Consider the following 14498-nt stretch of genomic DNA (forward strand, 5'->3'; position numbering starts at 1 on the left):
TGCCCCCAGTGCCAGGTACATGCCCTCAGTGCCAGGTATATGCCCCCCCAGTGCCAGGTATATGTCCCCAGTGCCGGGTATATGCCCCAGTGCCTGCTCCTCCGGCCCCCCCCCTATGTGTTGGAGGGACACGAGCGCATCGCGCGTCTCTCCTGTGTCCCTCCTGGCTCTCCCCCAGCTGTCTAATAAAGGAAGTGCCGTTCGTGAGCCAATCAGAGCTCACGAACGGCACTTGCTTCCTTAGACCGGCCGGGGGAGAGCGAGGAGGGACACAGGAGAGACGCGCGATGTGCTCGTGTCCCTCCAACACATGGGGGGGGGGGGGAGCAGGCACCGCAGCAAGGAGGGAGAGGAGATCGCAGATTGACATGCGGACGCTCGTCCGCATGTCAATCTGTTCTAAATCAGTGGCGCCCCCGCAGCCCCTCGCCCCCAAGCCAACGCGAGGACTGCGGGGGCAGTAGTTACGCCACTGGTCCAGAGGTAGCAGCTTCTTCTAACAAGTTTGCTCTGTGTGGTTCTGAGTCCTCAATCAGTGCACTGGACCAGAGAGTAGCAACCAGAAAGAAGAGACAGGAGCCTTAACATGTGGTGGGAGAATGTGCACTTAGAAAGTGCAGTTCTGGTTCTATAATGTTTGTGTATTTATTATTGTATGTTTCATTTTTTCCTGACCACTTATCTTATTTATATTATTTAAATATGTTTGCTACATCCTGTACCATAGACCATCTGTAGTGTTAAATATTAACCTGTATTCCATGTTCTGCAGAGTTTGAGATTGTGGATTGCATTTGGAAACCCCCCCTCTACAAATACTGCGTTTGCCACTGTTCTGAGGGCCGAGTTTGGGAGCCACTGGATTAAAGCCATGGCTAATGAATGTCTCATTGCCCAGACGCAGTGCCAGCGCTGAATCCGGTCTGACAGTAATCCCAGTGAAGCCGTCGCATTGCGGGGGCGTGGTTAGCTGCAGAGCCGATTCCTACTATCAGCCGGGCAGGCGGCGGGTGGCTGTCCTTCCTCTCGTTGCCGCCCATCTGTCCTTTCGCCTTGCGTGGTGTGCCTGGTTGCCCTGTGTACCTACTATTGTGATGATCCGGCGGCCCGCGTGCTGCTAGCAGCCAATCACACATCTCGACTTTTGCTCTCTGTGCCGCGTTACTATTGGTGGAATGTGCGTGATTTGTCTATTGGTCCTTTGTCGGTCACTTGGCGGGTCCGTCTGACTCTCGTCTCGCTGGAGCCGGGAAGTGCGGATTGTCTGGTCCACCGTCGTAGTTTCCTTATATACCGGCAGCCGCGACAGCTGAGGTGCCCGGACGCGTTATGGGCCGATGCGTAGATCTCTGAGGTACATCTGTGCTCCAACAGCTCCCGTCATGCACTGTAGCCGGTGTCCTGTGTGTGTCTCCCGCTGATCTTATAGGATGTGACAGTGACAGGAACTCTGATTACTGATGTATAGGTGTTGTTATTATTATTATTATTATTTATTATTTATTTATTACAACTACTACAAGAACCTGACGTACAGTAGTAGTGCAGTCTGGTGACCTGGCTAATGTTCCCTACTGGGGAGCACAGCAAGTGCTGGTGGCTTCCTGCCACTCACATATAGGGGTCAGTCCTATGAGCTGTGAGCAATGTGCCGCACTTATGGTACTCCTGGATTTTTCTTTGTGAGTCTGGGGTGAGATGAGCTGCCGGCCTTTGTACGCAGCTGTAATGGACGCTCGCACCTAACAGGAATTTTTGTTTGTTGTTTTAAACAATTTCTCTGACGTCCTAAGTGGATGCTGGGGACTCCGTCAGGACCATGGGGAATAGCGGCTCCGCAGGAGACAGGGCACAAAAGTAAAAGCTTTAGGATCAGGTGGTGTGCACTGGCTCCTCCCCCTATGACCCTCCTCCAAGCCTCAGTTAGGTTTTTGTGCCCGGCCGAGAAGGGTGCAATCTAGGTGGCTCTCCTAAAGAGCTGCTTAGAGTAAAAGTTTTGTTAGGTTTTTTATTTTCAGTGAGTCCTGCTGGCAACAGGCTCACTGCAACGAGGGACTTAGGGGAGAAGAAGTGAACTCACCTGCGTGCAGGATGGATTGGCTTCTTAGGCTACTGGACACTAGCTCCAGAGGGACGATCACAGGTACAGCCTGGATGGGTCACCGGAGCCGCGCCGCCGACCCCCTTGCAGATGCTGAAGAGAGAAGAGGTCCAGAAATCGGCGGCTGAAGACTTCTCAGTCTTCATGAGGTAGCGCACAGCACTGCAGCTGTGCGCCATTGCTCTCAGCACACTTCACACCAACGGTCACTGAGGGTGCAGGGCGCTTGGGGGGGCGCCCTGGGCAGCAATGAAAGTACCTATGCTGGCTAAAAATACATCACATATATCCCCTGGGGCTATATGGATGTATTTAACCCCTGCCAGGTTGTCAGAAAAACGGGAGAAGAAGCCCGCCGAAAAGGGGGCGGGGCCTATTCTCCTCAGCACACAGCGCCATTTTCCTACACAGCTCCGCTGCTAGGAAGGCTCCCAGGCTCTCCCCTGCACTGCACTACAGAAACAGGGTTAAAACAGAGAGGGGGGGCACTTATTTGGCGATATTATTATATATTAAGATGCTATAAGGGAAAACACTTATATAAGGTTGTCCCTGTATAATATAGCGTTTTGGTGTGTGCTGGCAAACTCTCCCTCTGTCTCCCCAAAGGGCTAGTGGGGTCCTGTCCTCTATCAGAGCATTCCCTGTGTGTGTGCTGTGTGTCGGTACGTGTGTGTCGACATGTATGAGGACGATGTTGGTGAGGAGGCGGAGCAAATTGCCTGTAATGGTGATGTCACTCTCTAGGGAGTCGACACCGGAATGGATGGCTTATTTAGGGAATTACGTGATAATGTCAACACGCTGCAAGGTCGGTTGACGACATGAGACGGCCGGCAAACCAATTAGTACCTGTCCAGGCGTCTCAAACACCGTCAGGGGCTTTAAAACGCCCATTTACCTCAGTCGGTCGACACAGACACGGACACTGACTCCAGTGTCGACGGTGAAGAAACAAACGTATTTTCCATTTGGGCCACACGTTACATGTTAAGGGCAATGAAGGAGGTGTTACATATTTCTGATACTACAAGTACCACAAAAGAGGGTATTATGTGGGGTGTGAAAAAACTACCTGTAGTTTTTCCTGAATCAGATAAATTAAATGAAGTGTGTGATGATGCGTGGGTTTCCCCCGATAGAAAATTATTGGCGTTATACCCTTTCCCGCCAGAAGTTAGGGCGCGTTGGGAAACACCCCTCAGGGTGGATAAGGCGCTCACACGCTTATCAAAACAAGTGGCGTTACCGTCTCCACATACGGCCGCCCTCAAGGAGCCAGCTGATAGGAGGCTGGAAAATATCCTAAAAAGTATATACACACATACTGGTGTTATACTGCGACCAGCAATCGCCTCAGCCTGGATGTGCAGCGCTGGGGTGGCTTGGTCGGATTCCCTGACTGAAAATATTGATACCCTTGACAGGGACAGTATTTTATTGACTATAGAGCATTTAAAGGATGCATTTCTATATATGCGAGATGCACAGAGGGATATTTGCACTCTGGCATCAAGAGTAAGTGCGATGTCCATATCTGCCAGAAGATGTTTATGGACACGACAGTGGTCAGGTGATGCAGATTCCAAACGGCACATGGAAGTATTGCCGTATAAAGGGGAGGAGTTATTTGGGGTCGGTCCATCGGACCTGGTGGCCACGGCAACAGCTGGAAAATCCACCTTTTTTTACCCCAAGTCACATCTCAGCAGAAAAAGACACCGTCTTTTCAGCCTCAGTCCTTTCGTCCCCATAAGGGCAAGCAGGCAAAAGGCCAGTCATATCTGCCCAGGGATAGAGGAAAGGGAAGAAGACTGCAGCAGGCAGCCCATTCCCAGGAACAGAAGCCCTCCACCGCTTTTGCCAAGTCCTCAGCATGACGCTGGGGCCGTACAAGCGGACTCAGGTGCGGTGGGGGGTCGTCTCAAGAGTTTCAGCGCGCAGTGGGCTCACTCGCAAGTGGACCCCTGGATCCTACAAGTAGTATCCCAGGGGTACAGATTGGAAATTCGAGACGTCTCCCCCTCGCAGGTTCCTGAAGTCTGCTTTACCAACGTCTCCCTCCGACAGGGAGGCAGTATTGGAAACAATTCACAAGCTGTATTCCCAGCTGGTGATAATCAAAGTACCCCTCCTACAACAAGGAAAGGGGTATTATTCCACACTATATTGTGGTACTGAAGCCAGACGGCTCGGTGAGACCTATTCTAAATCTGAAATATTTGAACACTTACATACAAAGGTTCAAATCAAGATGGAGTCACTCAGAGCAGTGATAGCGAACCAGGAAGAAGGGGACTATATGGTGTCCCTGGACATCAAGGATGCTTACCTCCATGTCCCAATTTGCCCTTCTCACCAAGGGTACCTCAGGTTCGTGGTACAAAACTGTCACTATCAGTTTCAGACGCTGCCGTTTGGATTGTCCACGGCACCCCGGGTCTTTACCAAGGTAATGGCCGAAATGATGATTCTTCTTCAAAGAAAAGGCGTCTTAATTATCCCTTACTTGGACGATCTCCTGATAAGGGCAAGGTCCAGAGAACAGTTGGAGGTCGGAGTAGCACTATCTCAAGTAGTTCTACGACAGCACGGGTGGATTCTAAATATTCCAAAATCGCAGCTGTCTCCGACGACACGTCTGCTGTTCCTAGGGATGATTCTGGACACAGTCCAGAAAAAGGTGTTTCTCCCGGAGGAGAAAGCCAGGGAGTTATCCGAGCTAGTCAGGAACCTCCTAAAACCAGGAAAAGTGTCAGTGCATCATTGCACAAGGGTCCTGGGAAAAATGGTGGCTTCTTACGAAGCGATTCCATTCGGCAGATTTCACGCAAGAACTTTTCAGTGGGATCTGCTGGAAAAATGGTCCGGATCGCATCTTCAGATGCATCAGCGGATAACCCTGTCTCCAAGGACAAGGGTGTCTCTTCTGTGGTGGCTGCAGAGTGCTCATCTACTAAAGGGCCACAGATTCGGCATTCAGGACTGGGTCCTGGTGACCACGGATGCCAGCCTGAAAGGCTGGGGAGCAGTCACACAAGGAAAAAATTTCCAGGGAGTGTGATCAAGTCTGGAGACTTCTCTCCACATAAATATACTGGAGCTAAGAGCAATTTACAATGCTCTAAGCTTAGCAAGACCTCTGCTTCAAGGTCAGCCGGTATTGATCCAGTGGGACAACATCACGGCAGTCGCCCACGTAAACAGACAGGGCGGCACAAGAAGCAGGAGGGCAATGGCAGAAACTGCAAGGATTCTTCGCTGGGCGGAAAATCATGTGATAGCACTGTCAGCAGTGTTCATTCCGGGAGTGGACAACTGGGAAGCAGACTTCCTCAGCACGACCTCCACCCGGGAGAGTGGGGACTTCATCGGGAAGTCTTCCACATGATTGTGAACCGTTGGGAAAGACCAAAGGTGGACATGATGGCGTCCCGCCTGAACAAAAAACTGGACAGGTATTGCGCCAGGTCAAGAGACCCTCAGGCAATAGCTGTGGACGTTCTAGTAACACCGTGGGTGTACCAGTCGGTGTATGTGTTCCCTCCTCTGCTTCTCATACCTAAGGTACTGAGAATTATAAGACGTAGAGGAGTAAGAACTATACTCGTGGCTCCGGATTGGCCAAGAAGGACTTGGTACCCGGAACTTCAAGAGATGCTCACAGAGGACTCATGGCCTCTGCCGCTAAGAAGGGACTTGCTTCAGCAAGTACCATGTCTGTTCCAAGACTTACCGCGGCTGCGTTTGACGGCATGGCGGTTGAACGCCGGATCCTAAGGGAAAAAGGCATTCCGGAAGAGGTCATTCCTACCCTGGTCAAAGCCAGGAAGGAGGTGACCGCACAACATTATCACCACATGTGGCGAAAATATGTTGCGTGGTGTGAGGCCAGGAAGGCCCCACGAAGAAATTTCAACTCGGTCGATTCCTGCATTTCCTGCAAACAGGAGTGTCTATGGGCCTCAAATTGGGGTCCATTAAGGTTCAAATTTCGGCCCTGTCGATTTTCTTCCAGAAAGAATTGGCTTCAGTTCCTGAAGTCCAGAAGTTTGTCAAGGGAGTACTGCATATACAACCCCCTTTTGTGCCTCCAGTGGCACTGTGGGATCTCAACGTAGTTCTGGGATTCCTCAAATCACATTGGTTTAAACCGCTCAAATCTGTGGATTTGAAATATCTCACATGGAAAGTGACCATGATGTTGGCCCTGGCCTCGGCCAGGCGAGTGTCAGAATTGGCGGCTTTGTCTCACAAAAGCCCATATCTGATTGTCCATTCGGACAGGGCAGAGCTGCGGACTCGTCCCCAGTTTCTCCCTAAGGTGGTGTCAGCGTTTCACCTGAACCAGCTTATTGTGGTACCTGCGGCTACTAGGGACTTGGAGGACTCCAGGTTGCTAGATGTTGTCAGGGCCCTGAAAATATAGGTTTCCAGGACGGCTGGAGTCAGGAAAACTGACTTGCTGTTATCCTGTATGCACCCAACAAACTGGGTGCTCTTGCTTCTAAGCAGACGATTGCTAGTTGGATGTGTAGTACAATTCAGCTTGCACATTCTGTGGCAGGCCTGCCACAGCCAAAATATGTAAATGCCCATTCCACAAGGAAGGTGGGCTCATCTTGGGCGGCTGCCCGAGGGGTCTCGGCTTTACAACTTTGCCGAGCTGCTACTTGGTCAGGGGCACACCCTGGCTGAGGAGGACCTGGAGTTCTCTCACTCGGTGCTGCAGAGTCATCCGCACTCTCCCGCCCGTTTGGGAGCTTTGGTATAATCCCCATGGTCCTGACGGAGTCCCCAGCATCCACTTAGGACTTCAGAGAAAATAAGAATTTACTTACCGATAATTCTATTTCTCGTAGTCCGTAGTGGATGCTGGGCGCCCATCCCAAGTGCGGATTGTCTGCAATACTTGTACATAGTTATTGTTACAAAAATCGGGTTATTATTGTTGTGAGCCATCTTTTCAGAGGCTCCTCTGTTATCATGCTGTTAACTGGGTTCAGATCACAGGTTGTACGGTGTGATTGGTGTGGCTGGTATGAGTCTTACCCGGGATTCAAAATCCTTCCTTATTGTGTACGCTCGTCCGGGCACAGTATCCTAACTGAGGCTTGGAGGAGGGTCATAGGGGGAGGAGCCAGTACACACCACCTGATCCTAAAGCTTTTACTTTTGTGCCCTGTCTCCTGCGGAGCCGCTATTCCCCATGGTCCTGACGGAGTCCCCAGCATCCACTACGGACTACGAGAAATAGAATTATCGGTAAGTAAATTCTTTTTTCCCTCAATGAACTATTACACTGTAAAAGCAAAACTATACACTTCTGTTTGTGTAACAATCTGAGCAGGATTTTGCATAGCTGCTGTACATCTACTATAAGTGTATTGCCCCGTTATGTGTGACATTTCTTATAACCATGTTTTCCTTTATTAGTCTATAATGGCAAAAGCTGAGAGTGATGTGTTTTTCGTGAAGTTTGTAAAGTCCTCTGACAACACAGATTTCTTCTATGAAGCATATGAGGTGAGAAAAAATATATATCAAGGATCCGTGCTAATGCCAGCCATACGTGAGAGCTGTGATTCCCAGTTCCATTCCGCTGATCAGGAGGTATTGATTGCTGATCAGTTGGGGAAGTGGAGAAATTCTGTATGTTCTTAGTACAGTTTTTGTATTTATATCCTTGTGGAGATATGGCCTCCACAACTGGACACAGTATTCTAGATAAGGCCGTACCAATGACCTATACAGTGACATTATTACTACTTTGTTCCTGCTACTGATTCCTCTCCCTATGCAACCAAGCATCTAGCTTTGTCTCTTTCATTACTTTATTACATTTATTGCCTGCCTTCAAGTCACCTGAAATAGTGACATCTAGGGCCTAATTCAGACCTGATCGCTAGCAAGCGATATTTGCACTGCTGCGATCAGATAGTCGCCACCTACAGGGGGAGTGTATTTTAGCTGTGCAAGTGTGCAAAGGCATGTGTAGCAGAGCTGTACAAACTGATTTTGAACAGTCTCTGCGCAGCCCAGGACTTACTCAGCCGCTGCGATCACATCAGCCTGTCCGGGACTGGAATTGACGCAGGAACCTTCCCTGCAAACGCATGGACACACCTGCGTTTTTCCAGACACTCCCTGAAAACGGTCAGTTGACACCCACAAACGGCTTATTCCTGTCAAACTCCTTGCGATTGCCCGTGCGAACGGATCCGTCCCACAAACCCATCACTGAGCGGCGAAAACACACAGCAGCGATCAGGTATCCTTAGGTCCCTCTCCTCCTCTGTATTTTTTCATTATAGTACCCTTGATACTATATTTAGCCATAGGGTTTTTGAGACCTAACTGCATGCTTTTGAATTTTTTGACATTAAACTGTGGCTACCACATTCTTGGAAAAAGGGAGGGGGGGGACCTGAATTGCACATCCTATTACTAAAGATATCAAGAGGTGCTATCATGCTGAGGCTTCTAATACTATGCTGGAGGAAGAGAGATGCAGATGCACACTCTTAGCACTAAGAACAATGATCGTAAAAATAATTTAAATAAACCCTCACAATTAACATGGAGTATAATTGAAGTTCGGTGCACCCATTTGCGCAAATATGCGGGCCCATATACCGCGGCCAGGTGACTTCATCACATGGGTCCCTAACATTCCTAATACTATCACAATCTATAAATTTATACAGGACTTACCTCTAAATAGGGCCTTATCAATGTGTGATCTGAAATGCAGGAACCCAGCTAATTAAAACTACTGAGGGTTTATTTAAATTATTTTTACTATCCGTGCTAAGAGTGTGCATCTGCATCTCTCTTCCTCCAGCTACCACATTCTTGCCCATTCTTCACGCTACCTAGATTCTCAATCATTTGCTATGCCACTTCTGGTGTGTCTACCCTGTTGTATACTTTTGTGTCATCTACAAAAAGGAATACTTTCCCTTTAATGCCATTTGCAATGTCACCAACAAGTTTATTAAAAAGCTTTGGCCCAAATACAGATCCCTGGGGTACTCTGCTGGTAACATTTCCCTCCTATGCATACACTCTATTTACTACAACTCTTTCCTATCATGCAACCAAGATCTTATCCATTCAACTGTCAAATAATCCACTCCCAAGCCTTTAAGTTTATTTAGCCATCTGCAATGCGGGACTGTGTCAAAAGCCTTACTAAAGTCTAAATAAGCTACATCTATGGCCCCCTCTTGATATATTGCTTTGGTTACCCAGTCAAAAAAGTTGAAAATTACATGATCTCCCCCCAGTAAATCCATGCTATTTGGGATCCTGTAATGTAAATTGCTGAATTTGAGACTTATTTTCTACTGTCTTATTGAGAACTAGCACCATCCCTTGGATGTCTTTTACTTAAAGATGAGGGGATAGGATTATAGCCACATTTGACTTTAGGCTCTCCGGGTGATTAAACAAATGAATTCTGGCTTCATTTATGCCATTTTATTGTGGTTGGAAGTGATTAATCACACCTTCTGGCTGTACTTTCCTTGCATAATAATGATTCAGTTGAAAAGGTTTTGATATAGTCTGCTACTTTCTGAAAGTGTGGTAAAGTAGATGTCTTCGCTTTTGTTGATACAGCTTTTGAGTGTTATTTATGTGTTATTTTCAAAGATTCAGTTTTTGCTCGCTACCATACTTCTTGCTTACCTTTGTCATTATAGGATATCAAGGCATTTCAGTCTGATGAATATCTCCACAAAATTGAAGAAAAAGAAGCTCTAAGTTTAAAAGAAAAAGACAAATCTCTTTATATTTGTGACCCTTTTAGTGGTGCTCCTTTCAACCATCTGAAGAAGGTATTTTATAAGTTATTGTTTCTGAGTTTAAAAGAAGATATGTAAATATACAGTAATGTCTATTCATCTTCTCTGAGTATCTGAATCGTAAGCTGGGTACACACTACTAGGCGCATAGGACTGACATATCAGGTACATCGTCTAGTGTGTACCCGCTATGTCGCTGACTATGCGCGCTCATACATGCAGGGCCGACGGATGACATCACTAGCGAGTGCCACGCTGCTGAATGCCGCTGTGTTCCGTTGCCCATGATGTCGCTGGGTACACACATCGTGTAGTGTGTACCCAGCTTTAGAATAGCACTCTGTATGATTGTGTATATAATCTTGTGTCTTGATTAATCTGTTTTATTTGTTTGGGTTTTCAGCTTGGCTGTCGAATAGTTGGTCCCCAGGTTGTCATATTCTGCATGAGACATCAAAAATGTGTTCCTCGGGCCGAATACCCTGTCTTCAATATGACAATGGCTGATGTTACAATTTCTTGCACTAGTCTAGATAAAGAGACCAGGGTAAGCTTATAAATGTAAAAGTCATCATTCTATTGACTTGTTGCGTTTGAAACTTTCTCAGTATTTAAATACAGAAACATGCATTGGACAGTGTTTTACTGTAGTTTGGTGTTTTCTTATCCTGTAATTTTATGATTCTAATCCATCAGAGTGACTCCAATTCTTATTACGTATAGGAAGAAGTTCATCACTATGTGCAGATGATGGGTGGAAATGTCTATAGAGATCTTAATGTTTCAGTAAGCCATCTGATTGCTGGCGAGGTTGGCAGCAAGAAATACATTGTGGCAGCCAGTCTGAAGAAACCCATTCTTCTACCTTTGTGGGTAAAAGCCCTATGGGAGAAGTCTCAGCAAAAGTAAGTACAAAGGCAAGTTTCATATGGTCTTTTTAATATGCAGTTTATGATTTTATATTCTATTTTACCTTAAAGGCTAATCAGCTACACAGATGTTGACTTAGAGGAATATTTATGTCCAATTTTCCTTGGCTGCACCATCTGTGTCACTGGGTTAAGCAGTCTGGATAGAAAGGAGGTCCAAAGGCTGACCTCTCTACATGGAGGCCAGTATACAGGCCAACTCAAGATGAATGAGTCCACTCACCTTATCGTCCAAGAGGCAAAAGGTAAAATGATTGTTCTCATCTTAACTAACTTTATGTTTGTAGCACTGTGCCTTTCTAATATTACAGTAATTGTTTTTCTCTGACGTCCTAGTGGATGCTGGGAACTCCGTAAGGACCATGGGGAATAGCGGCTCCGCAGGAGACTGGGCACAAAAGTAAAGCTTTAGGACTACCTGGTGTGCACTGGCTCCTCCCCCTATGACCCTCCTCCAAGCCTCAGTTAGATTTTTGTGCCCGGCCGAGAAGGGTGCACACTAGGGGCTCTCCTGAGCTTCTTAGTGAAAGTTTAGTTTTAGGTTTTTTATTTTCAGTGAGACCTGCTGGCAACAGGCTCACTGCATCGAGGGACTAAGGGGAGAAGAAGCGAACCTGCCTGCTTGCAGCCAGCTTGGGCTTCTTGGGCTACTGGACACCATTAGCTCCAGAGGGACCGAACACAGGCCCAGCCTCGGAGCTCGGTCCCAGAGCCGCGCCGCCGGCCCCCTTACAGAGCCAGAAGCAAGAAGAGGTCCGGAAAAATCGGTGGCAGAAGACATCAGTCTTCAACAAGGTAGCGCACAGCACTGCAGCTGTGCGCCATTGTTACTCAGGCACACTTCACACTTCGGTCACTGAGGGTGCAGGGCGCCCTGAGCAGCAATGTAAACACCTTGGCTGGCATAAATACACCACATATAACCCCCAGGGCTATATGGATGTATTTTAACCCCTGCCAGAACTCACCAAAAAGCGGGAGAAAAGGCCGCCGAGATGGGGGCGGAGCCTATCTTCTCAGCACACGGGCGCCATTTTCCATCACAGCTCCGCTGGAAGGACGTCTCCCTGACTCTCCCCTGCAGTCCTGCACTACAGAAAAGGGTAAAAAAGAGAGGGGGGCACTAATTTGGCGCAGTTTTAATACTAACAGCAGCTATAAAGGGAAAAGCACATTTTATAGTGGTATTCCTGTCTATATATAGCGCTCTGGTGTGTGCTGGCATACTCTCCCTCTGTCTCCCCAAAGGGCTAGTGGGGTCCTGTCCTCTATCAGAGCATTCCCTGTGTGTGTGCGGTGTGTCGGTACGATTGTGTCGACATGTTTGAGGAGGAAAATGAGATGGAGGCGGAGCAATTGCCTATTATAGAGTTGTCACCCCCTAGGGAGTCGACACCTGAGTGGATGAGCTTATGGAAGGAATTGCGTGACAGTGTCAGCTCTTTACGACAGACAGTTGACGACATGAGACAGCCGGCTACTCAGCTTGTGCCTGTCCAGGGGTCTCAAACGCCATCAGGGGCTTTAAAACGCCCGTTACCTCAAATGGCAGACACGGATACTGACTCCAGTGTCGATGATGAGGAGACAAACGTGACTTCCACTAGGGCCACACGTTACATGATTGAAGCAATGAAAAATGTATTGCATATCTCTGATAATACAAGTACCACTAAAAAGGGTATTATGTTTGGTGAGAAAAAACTGCCTGTAGTTTTTCCTGTATCCGAGGAATTAAATGAAGTGTGTGATGAGGCGTGGGTTTCCCCCGATAAAAAACTGATAATTCCTAAAAGGTTATTGGCATCGTACCCTTTCCCGCCAGAGGATAGGGCACGTTGGGGAAACACCCCCTAGGGTGGATAAAGCGCTCACACGCTTGTCTAAACAGGTAGCACTACCCTCTCCTGATACGGCCGCCCTAAAGGAACCTGCCGATAGAAAGCTGGAGAATATCCTAAAATGTATATACACTCACACGGGTGTTATACTGCGACCAGCAATCGCCTCAGCCTGGATGTGCAGTGCGGGCCTGGCGTGGTCGGATTCCCTGACTGAAAATATTGATACCCTAGATAGGGACAGTATATTACTGACTATAGAGCATTTGAAGGATGCATTTCTATATATGCGTGATGCACAGAGGGATATTTGCCGACTGGCATCAAGAGTTAGCGCGCTGTCCATTTCTGCAAGAAAAGGGCAAGCGGGCAAAAGGCGCCTCATTTCTGCCCCGTGGCAGAGGGAGAGGAAAAAGGCTGCAACAAACAGCCAGTTCCCAGGAACAAAAGCCCTCTCCCGCCTCCGCTAAGTCCTCAGCATGACGCTGGGGCTTTACAAGCGGACTCAGGCACGGTGGGGGCCCGTCTCAAGAAGTTCAGTGCGCAGTGGGCCCACTCGCAAGTGGACCCCTGGATCCTTCAGGTGGTATCTCAGGGGTACAAATTGGAATTCGAGACGTCTCCCCCTCGCCGTTTTTCTAAAGTCTGCTTTACCGACGTCTCCCTCAGACAGGGAGGCAGTATTGGAAGCCATTCACAAGCTATATTCCCAGCAGGTGATAATCAAGGTACCCCTCCTACAACAGGGAAAGGGGTACTATTCCACACTATTTGTGGTACCGAAGCCGGACGGCTCGGTGAGACCAATTTTAAACCTAAAATCCTTGAACACTTACATACAAAGGTTCAAATTCAAGATGGAGTCACTCAGAGCAGTGATTGCAAACCTGGAAGAAGGGGACTATATGGTGTCTCTGGACATCAAAGATGCTTACCTACATGTCCCAATTTACCCTTCTCACCAAGGGTACCTCAGGTTTGTGGTACAGAACTGTCACTATCCGTTTCAGACGCTGCCGTTTGGATTGTCCACGCACCCCGGGTCTTTACCAAGGTAATGGCCGAAATGATGATACTCCTTCGAAGGAAGGGAGTTTTAGTTATCCCTTACTTGGACGATCTCCTGATAAGGGCAAGATCCAGGGAACAGTTGGAAGTCGGAGTAGCACTATCTCAGATAGTGCTGCGCCAGCACGGTTGGATTCTCAATATTCCAAAATCGCAGCTGATCCCGACGACACGACTTCTATTCCTAGGGATGATCCTGGACACAGTCCAGAAAAAGGTGTTTCTCCCGGAGGAGAAAGCCAGGGAGTTATCCGAACTAGTCAGAAATCTCCTAAAACCAGGCCAAGTCTCAGTGCATTAATGCACAAGGGTCTTGGGAAAGATGGTGGCTTCTTACGAAGCAATCCCATTCGGCAGATTCCACGCAAGAACCTTCCAGTGGGATCTGCTAGACAAATGGTCCGGGTCGCATCTTCAGATGCATCAGCGGATAATCTTGTCACCAAGGACAAGGGTGTCTCTCCTGTGGTGGTTGCAGAGTGCTCATCTTCTAGAGGGCCGCAGATTCGGCATTCAGGACTGGGTCCTGGTGACCACGGATGCCAGCCTGAGAGGCTGGGGAGCAGTCACACAGGGAAGAAATTTCCAGGGCTTGTGGTCAAGCCTGGAGACATCACTTCACATAAATATCCTGGAGCTAAGGGCCATCTACAATGCTCTAAGCCTAGCAAGACCTCTGCTTCAAGGTCAGCCGGTGCTGATCCAGTCAGACAACATCACGGCAGTCGCCCACGTAAACAGACAGGGCGGC

The 14498-nt window shown here is 48.2% G+C and overlaps 1 protein-coding gene across 1 annotated transcript in view; it reads left to right on the forward strand.

Moving 5' to 3' along the window:
• Positions 1-961: 961 nt before the first annotated feature.
• Positions 962-14498, forward strand: part of TOPBP1 (DNA topoisomerase II binding protein 1) — a 238014-nt gene continuing 224477 nt past the window's right edge. Inside the window, exons 1-6 of the mRNA XM_063922375.1 lie at positions 962-1354; positions 7538-7627; positions 9808-9942; positions 10313-10456; positions 10633-10814; positions 10890-11083. Coding sequence (XP_063778445.1) covers positions 7544-7627; positions 9808-9942; positions 10313-10456; positions 10633-10814; positions 10890-11083 — 739 coding nt within the window. The 5' untranslated portion in view covers positions 962-1354; positions 7538-7543. The remainder of the gene's footprint in view (positions 1355-7537; positions 7628-9807; positions 9943-10312; positions 10457-10632; positions 10815-10889; positions 11084-14498) is intronic.

This window comes from Pseudophryne corroboree, chromosome 5, assembly GCF_028390025.1.
Source record: "Pseudophryne corroboree isolate aPseCor3 chromosome 5, aPseCor3.hap2, whole genome shotgun sequence".
NCBI classification, from domain to species: domain Eukaryota; kingdom Metazoa; phylum Chordata; class Amphibia; order Anura; family Myobatrachidae; genus Pseudophryne; species Pseudophryne corroboree.